The sequence below is a fragment of the Gasterosteus aculeatus genome, chromosome 2, assembly GCF_964276395.1.
Source record: "Gasterosteus aculeatus chromosome 2, fGasAcu3.hap1.1, whole genome shotgun sequence".
Lineage (NCBI taxonomy): Eukaryota > Metazoa > Chordata > Actinopteri > Perciformes > Gasterosteidae > Gasterosteus > Gasterosteus aculeatus.
The window spans coordinates 2,974,472-2,982,960 of NC_135689.1; the positions used below are offsets into that span (position 1 = coordinate 2,974,472).

General features: G+C 48.6%; 2 protein-coding genes across 2 annotated transcripts in view; one reads left to right on the plus strand and one right to left on the minus strand.

Annotated features, from left to right (window-relative positions):
• plxnd1 (plexin D1) overlaps window positions 1–3,178 on the plus strand; it is a 47,904-nt gene extending 44,726 nt beyond the window's left edge. Inside the window, exons 34-36 of the mRNA XM_078082887.1 lie at window positions 1,138–1,278; window positions 1,372–1,446; window positions 2,265–3,178. Of these exons, the coding sequence (XP_077939013.1) occupies window positions 1,138–1,278; window positions 1,372–1,446; window positions 2,265–2,381 (333 nt within the window). The 3' untranslated portion in view covers window positions 2,382–3,178. The remainder of the gene's footprint in view (window positions 1–1,137; window positions 1,279–1,371; window positions 1,447–2,264) is intronic.
• Window positions 3,179–3,391: 213 nt separating this feature from the next.
• On the minus strand, window positions 3,392–8,484 carry exorh (extra-ocular rhodopsin). Its single transcript, XM_040192176.2, has 5 exons — window positions 7,733–8,484; window positions 7,417–7,585; window positions 7,083–7,248; window positions 5,801–6,040; window positions 3,392–4,192 (listed from the first exon to the last, which is right to left on the minus strand). The coding sequence occupies exons 1-5, from the start codon at window positions 8,091–8,093 to the stop codon at window positions 4,064–4,066; spliced, it is 1,065 nt and encodes a 354-aa protein (XP_040048110.1). The 5' UTR covers window positions 8,094–8,484; the 3' UTR covers window positions 3,392–4,063.
• Window positions 8,485–8,489: the final 5 nt, after the last annotated feature.

Here is an 8,489-nt window from a genome sequence, read left to right on the forward strand (position 1 = left end):
TTCCTCCCCGGAGGGAGCGGGAGGACTCATCAAACGGAGAAACACTTCCCTTCTGTGCCCGAGAGGACGCACGCGTCCATCTGGGCGGCGAAGCCGAGCTGCGCATAAAACCTCCGTCTGTGCGCTCGCTGCGGAGGACATGGCCACGTTCTGTCCTGTAGGTCAAGGAGACTGGCACGACAGGCCGCCGCGGTTTCCTCGAGTGTGGACAATAATTTGTGCCTGTGTGTGCGTGTGTGTGTGTGTGTGTGTGTGACGGCCAGTAGGGACAGTGAAGGGTACGGGGTCCGGATTAGGAGGAAAAACAGCAGGGTGAGAGCATCTAAGCAACCCTTGCCGTTTCCACGGAAACCCTCCTTTTTATCTGGCGAGATGCAGACGCGGAGGGCGGCGGGGTCACAAGGGGGTCACGGGGGGGGGTTACCGGGCAGATGGGCGCCCGGCAGGAAGTGACCTTGTAGACAGGGAACACCTCTCTCTCCCTATCAGAAGGAGCGACCACCTCCACGGGCTTTACACCCCCCCTACACACACACACACACACACACACACACACACACACCAGGTGACAGAAATAACTGGTGACACACTGGAGTACTGAGGTGCGCTGTAAGCACATTCGCTGACGCTGAGAGACGAGTCTGGCCCGCTGGGTTTTTGTTTTTTTCCCCCTCCCTGTCCTACTTTCCTTCCCTGCACACAGTAGCCGCCACTGAAACGCGGCCTCTCGTCCCGGCTCCTTCCCTCCTCGCTTGGATGAGCACCAGTGGTCACGAGTGGCCGTGGAGCTATGAGGGAGTATATTGTCTGGACCGGAATGTTCCTTCTCCGGCTCAGGACCGTGTCCGTGTTCCCTCTCACGTCGAACAGCCTAAAGGCCGACCCGGCTCCTCGTTAGGACGCCGGCGCCTCAATGACGCACAAACCTCTTCATTCCAGATTGAGGTCCGCTACTCAATAATGAATTAACCCTTTTAGCTTCCAGCGGGCTGCAGCATTCGGCCTGCATTAATTTTAAATGTTTTCACATGCGGTCGTGTTCACGCGACGGCGTGTGCGTACGCGGGCGGCTAGCAGAGCCCAAGGATTCGGTCCGCGTCCAAACCGCCCCTTGACTGAAATGTGTTTTTACTTCAGGACTCCCCCACCAACAAGCTGCTGTACGCCAAGGAGATCCCGGAGTATAAGAAGAGAGTGCAGTGCTACTACCAGCAGATCCAGGACATGGCGCCGCTCAGCGAGCAGGAGATGAACGCCCACCTGGCCGAGGAGTCCAGAGTGAGTGACACAAAAGCCCCCCCCCCCCCCCCCGTTGCATATAAATGGTACTTTTGGATGCAATCTAATGCAAGTCTACTGTTCGTCTCGTAGAAGCACAGAAATGAGTTCAACACCAACTTGGCCTTGACAGAAATCTACAAATACGCCAAGAGATACAGACACCAGGTAAGAGTCCTTCTGATGTCAGACCCAGATTAGATCGTCACGCTCGTGTTGGAACCGCCCCGGTTTCACCGACGGGTACCGGGGGGGGCGTGCCGCGTCGCGCTCGCTGAAACGTATCGTCGCATCGTCCCTCCACGGGCCCGCGCATACCTTCCACCCAAGGCCGACGGCGTGCTGTTTACCTTTATCTGCTTAACGACACCGTGAAGCTGCCGCTTCGTATCTCACGGCTCTCTTTGATGGAGCCCTCTCGAAAACCTCCCCCCCCCCCCCCCCCCACGCTTCCCTCCACCCCGTGTTCTCCCCCCGCCGCGGTGACGACTCCGAGGAGGAGCTTAGTCGGCGGTGACTGGGCCTTAATGGAGCACCCTCGTGATAACGCCGTGTAGCTGCTCTCCTCTGTCACGCCACTGTACCGACGGGGGCCGGGGGGACTCTCTCCATGAATGGCCCCTGATTGCCTATTCTCCCCCGCCTCCCCCTTAGGTCGCTTTGCCTCGTAGCACACCGCCGCTAAGAGCTCATGAATCCCACTGACGCCGTGACAACTGTTGGGCATGAAAAACAGAGCAGATGTGGGTTTTTGTAAACATGTGAAGAGCGAAGGCTTTTGTGGCGTGGGGGCGCGTGTGGGGGCTTGGAGGAGAGTTTCAAGCACTTCTCTTGTTCCTCGTCTTTGCCTCCCGCTCTGCTCTCTGCGTCCAGGCAGGTGGCTGATTTCCGCCCCTTCGCGCCAGGCGGATCAATGCATGAATGCTCGACAGCCGCTGAAAGACGTTCTCTTCTCTCCCCCCTCTCCCCCCCCCCCCCCTCAAAAGGTGGTGACGGCTCTGGAGTCCAACCCCACGGCACGTCGCACCCAGCTGCACCACAAGTTCGAGCAGGTCATTGCCCTGGTGGAGGACAACATCTACGAGTGCTGCAGCGAGGCCTGAACCCGGGCCGCTGTCCGCCGGCCATCTCTTCCTCCTGCTGACGGCTGCCTCCCCCCCGCCCCCCCCCCCCCCCCTCTTCCACCCCCACGAAGGAGTGATCCTTCATAAGTGTCATTATTACTCCCACGGACTCTAAGAGGCGCGGAGACACGAGGTGGTTCCCCCTCTGATTTGGGAATGACAAGTTTTTCTTTTTTTTTCTTCTTCCAAATGTGTCTCCGTGACGTGGAAACGAACGGCAGTCGTGCTCGGCTGAGCTTCAGAGGGAAGGTGTAGAGCCCCGGTGATGAGGCTTATTCTGGATGTCTTTGCAGTGACTGGGACCCACAGTAAGCCCTGGTGGCGATCTTAACGCACTGAACCCTTTTCCCAAGGGAACGAGCCAATGATGCACTGTACTGTATTATAATGTCCATAGCAATATTTATAGATGTGTTCAAATGCTTTTCAAGCGGCCCCTCCGTCAGGGGGAGTGAGACGGAACGGCTCCCCGAAGCCTGCAATGTTCTCGGGTGTGCTTTGCGGGTTTGTGACGGGGTTGAGCAGTGGAGAGAAATATGAGTGGCTGGAGTTTATGGAGTATGTAATGTAGTTCACTGGGAAGAGCTGCATCAGAATAGAGGTGTCGGATCAGGGTGCTTGTAAACGGATGAATTTCTTGTTAGATTCTGACCAATTTAAAAGAGGGAAATTTACATTTATGAGAAAAAAAAATGTGCGCTCAATATAAGGAGAGACTGTATTTGTGATGCCAAATGATTTGTCAGAGTTTGTGAAATAAATTACAGTATTTAGGATTTTTATGTGTATAATGATGATAATATGTGCTGTACTTTTTCTCAAAAGTTCCTGATTTCTACAATGTGTTACAGCATAGACACTTTGAACATTTGACAACCATTAAGCTCTGGCCCGCCACCCAAAAGCACAAAGAGCAGCATCTGGAACTTCTCAGAAAGCCTTGTAAAAGTCCTTAGGATGCCAGTTAGGGAAAAGAATCCATGCACACATTCTAGCTTTAGTTTTTATTGCAGGACACAGAACAACTTCCACAAGATTCTTGCCTTTACACAACAATCTAAATAATGCCCCCCCCCCCACATCTCATTCATACAAACACAACCCTCCACTACAGCCACTCTCTTGCAGAACATCTCCCTGCAGAGGCTCTTTCCAGGTCCATCTGTTTACATTCAGTCACTCAGTCGATGCCAAGAGCCAACAACACCAAGACCAGAGGACAGGCCCACCAGATGCCTTAAAAATAAATATATATATAAATATAATTAATAAACTAACGTGCATTTTTTGAAGCGCATTATGGGGACATGTATAGCTGCAATTACATGGAAGAACAATGGATGTGGATGAACTGGTGTGGCATGGTGAGTGTTTGGGTGGGTGGTGGGGAGCTTGGAATGCGGTCAGCTGGATAATCACATGGGCGACACCCCCCTTGATGCCAGGTTCCACTCTGTGCAGCCAGCTGAACACTTTCCATGATTAAATGGATTGAAAATACACATGCTGGCTGTTCAGTTTGTCAGTCCCACCAAATGTGGGGTTGTGTTGGTGTAGCGAAGACACACGGAGAGGGTCAAGAGGATCGGCCAGTGGAACACAGTGCCGCTCGGCAGCGGCCGGTCCCGAGGTGAGCGAGGACAGATGGGACATGGGAGGTGTCAAGCGGGGGCCACCTGGCTGGATGAGATGGACGAAGTCTGAGTTTTGGAGGTGGAAACAGAGGTGCCATCGTCGTCTCCAAAAGGATTTCTTCCACAGAATATGGTGATGATCATGCAGTTTCTAAACTGCAGGCAGGAAAGAAGAAGAATCTCAGTGACAGTTTTGCTTATTGATCTGAGCAATGATAGAATAGTATGTCACCAAAGGCAACTCTGTTTTATGTCGTATTAAAAATAAAATCATAGTTGAGATTAACGTCAAAATGAGAAAACGTCATAGTACAGAATGTCATTGAAATATAAGACAATAGCATGCAGTAATAGTCATAGTATAGCATGTAGTAATATAGAGTCATAGTATAGCATGCAGTAATAGTCATAGTATAGCATGTAGTAATATAGAGTCATAGTATTGCATGCAGTAATAGTCATAGTATAGCATGTAGTAATATAGAGTCATAGTATAGCATGCAGTAATAGTCATAGTATAGCATGTAGTAATATAGAGTCATAGTATAGCATGTAGTAAAAGAGTCATAGTGTAGCATGCAGTAAAAGAGTCATAGTATAGCATGTAGTAAAATAGTCATAGTATAGCATGTAGTAATAGAAAGTCATAGTATAGCATGTAGTAAAAGAGTCATAGTATAGCATGCAGTAATAGAAAGTCATAGTATAGCATGTAGTAAAAGAGTCATAGTATAGCATGCAGTAATAGTCATAGTATAGCATGTAGTAATATAGAGTCATAGTACAGCATGCAGTAATAGTCATAGTATAGCATGTAGTAAAGAGTCATAGTATAGCATGCAGTAATAGAAAGTCATAGTATAGCATGTAGTAAAAGAGTCATAGTGTAGCATGCAGTAAAAGAGTCATAGTATAGCATGTAGTAAAAGAGTCATAGTATAGCATGTAGTAATAGAAAGTCATAGTATAGCATGTAGTAAAAGAGTCATAGTATAGCATGCAGTAATAGAAAGTCATAGTATAGCATGTAGTAAAAGAGTCATAGTATAGCATGCAGTAATAGAAAGTCATATAGCATGTAGTAAAAGAGTCATAGTATAGCATGCAGTAATAAAAAGTCATAGTATAGCATGCAGTAATAAAGAGTCATAGTATAGCATGTAGTAATAGAGTCATATTATAGCATGTAGTAATAAAGGGTCATTGTATGGCATGTAGTAATAAAGGGTCATAGTATGGCATGTAGTAAAAGAGTCATAGTATAGCATGTAGTAAAAGAGTCATAGTATAGCATGCAGTAAAAGAGTCATAGTATAGCATGCAGTAAAAGAGTCATAGTATAGCATGCAGTAATAGAGGCATAGTATAGCATGCAGTAATAGAGTCATAGTATAGCATGCAGTAATAGAGTCATAGTATAGCATGCAGTAATAGTCATAGTATAGCATGCAGTAATAAAGAGTCATAGTATAGCATGCAGTAATAGAGTCATAGTATAGCATGCAGTAATAAAGAGTCATAGTATAGCATGTAGTAAAAGAGTCATAGTATAGCATGTAGTAAAAGAGTCATAGTATGGCATGCAGTAATAAAGAGTCATAGTATAGCATGCAGTAATAAAGAGTCATAGTATAGCATGTAGTAAAAGAGTCATAGTATAGCATGTAGTAAAAGAGTCATAGTATAGCATGTAGTAAAAGAGTCATAGTATAGCATGCAGTAATAAAGAGTCATAGTATAGCATGCAGTAACCGTATGAATAACCTGTCTGTTGAACAGGATGTAGATGACTGGGTTGTACAGAGCAGAACTCTTGGCGAAGAAGGCCGGCACGGTCATGAACACGGGTCCAAACTCGGTTCCTCGGTTGGCGAAGATGTACCAGGCCACCGTGGCGTAGGGCACCCAGCACACCAGGAACGAGATCACCATGACGACAACCATACGCGTCACCTCTCTCTCCGCTCGCTGGGTGGTTTCAGACTCCTGCTGCAGGGCTGCAGCCTAGCGACAGACAGTTATTAACTCTCCGAAGGGCTAACGGGTCATCAGCGCCGGGATCGGACCCCCGACCTTTAATCAACACTTATTAGTTATAGTTATTTGGGTCTTCTCATGCTCTTGAAGGTTTGTATCTGTATGTATCAACAGTTTACAGCTAATCTTTCACATCTTAAGCCTTACATCATTTATAATAATAATTTAAGGGTTGAATTTCAGCCTGAGAATGTAATAATTTACACAATAATACTTTTTTTTCTGGCCACATGGGAGCAGCAGAACCAAGTTGTTGTTAACACAACATTCATAAGTTTTAAAATAATATAGTTACATATCCAGGACTCCCGGATTAATATTATAAGTTCATAGCTCAGTTTGAACGACGTATTATGCTCACGCTCAGGTACATACGGGTATTTTGAGTTCCTACTAGAACATGTTTAGACTGTTACTTTTTGTCCAGCTCATATTACAGCGATTACTCCCACCTCGTTCTGGCGGCCGTCTCTTTAAAAGGTCTGTTAGTATGAATTAGCGCCATCTAGTGGCGAGGTTGCAGGATGCAACCAACTGAAAATTAAGAACGGGAAAAATTCCACTCTGTGGTAAATGTAGTTCTTAGGCCTCGGGTGTCGATACTCGGCGCGATGCCTTCTAATGAGCCAGTGAAGGACAGAGGAAAAGGGCTTGTTGATGCAAATGTTTTCTTTTAATGTAGGCAGCCCACAAAAGAAATATGGCTGGATTTTTTCATGTTCTGCCCCCTTAAGGTCTGTCATTAAGTTGCCAGTCTAACAAATGATAATGCTCCAATGATAAATGTGAGCATCATTCTTTTAAATATCCATGACTGATACATTATTGATGTTGTCATTAACAAGGGCATCAGGACGGCCCTGCGAGCAGGCGGACTGCCCTTGAGCTCGAGGACCCGGGTATAAGCTGCCATGTTGGCAATGCTCTGCCCTCCTGAAGTGTCCTTGAGCCACTAAATCCCTCCCGTCTCCGGGGACTCGGCTCTGTGAGAGAAGAGGAAGAGTCTTACCGCTCGCACAGTGCAGAGAAGGCGACCGTAGCAGAAGAAAATGATGAAGAGGGGGATGGAGAAATGGAGGACAAACATGTAGATGACGAACGAGGTGTTGTGGATCTCGGGCTTGGGGGTGTAGTAGTCGATGCCACAGGAGCACTGCATCCCCTCCGGGATGTACCTGCGTCCACGCACAACAACGATCGACACCGTCACACACGTGTCGATACCGTCACACACGCGTCCCAGAGGAAGCGGGCTGAAGGTCACCTCTGAAGTGGTTTACCAGGATGGTTGATAAGGTTTTAAAGCCTGCAAAGCACAGCCTAGAAACATGAACATAGATTACCGGGACCATCCGAGCAGAGGGGGGGCAGCACAGGTCATGGCCATGATCCACGTGAACAGCAGGCCGGCGATGGCGTGTTTTTCCCCGAAGCGGAAGTTGCTCATTGGCTTGCAGACCACAACGTAGCGCTCTACAGCCAGAACCACTAGAGACCACAGAGCGATCTCCCCTGCCATGTAAATACAGCACACATTGACTCAATATTACACTTATTCAGATCAGAGATTTGAAGCATTCCCACTAAATTCTCAGAATTACAGTAATAAGTCATCCGCGTGTCAATTCAAGCATTTGATACTTAGATACTTAATTTTACCTCCCAAAGTGGCGAAGAAACCTTCCACGTTGCAGCCGGTGACCCCTAAGATGAAGTACCCGTTTAGGGCGGTGAAGAGGGTCACCGTGAAGCCCCCCACGATCATGAAGAGGTCGGCCACCGCCAGGTTGAGCAGCACAAAGTTCAGAGGGTTCCTCAGCTTCTTGTTTCGGACCGTGACGTAGAGCGTGAGGAAGTTGACGGGGAAGGCGGTGGCGATGAGGAACAGCATGTACGCGGCCAGGAGAGAGTACTTCCAGGGCTCGGCCAGGTAGTACTGAGGGTACTCGAACGGGCTGCGGACCAAGCCGGTCCGGTTGGACATGGGGACATAGAAGTCTGGTCCTTCTGTGCCGTTCATGGCTGACGCTCGGTGATTTCGAGACCTCAACGCTAGAATAAACCGCCTGTGGTTCTTCTCAAGCGGGGAACAGCTGGGAGACGATGGGTCCGTTGGAAGGAAGATGTGTTCTGGAGCCCCCCGAAGTGATGCAGCACCTTTTAACAAGCCGGTCGGATTAAGGGACTCGCACGGAGCGGGGCGTTAGCGGAGATGGAATTAGGACGCTCAATCTCAAGCTCCCTCTCTCACAAACGAGCGGCATTACGGGAGAAAACTCCAGAAATAGCTGCGCGGTGTGTTCAGCACTCTCAAGGGGAGAGGTCACGGCCGTGGCTACCTCGAACCCGCCATTACCGCCATCAGAATGACAATCGCAGAGTGGAAGCGGCCGTCGCTGGAGTGGACCGACAACAG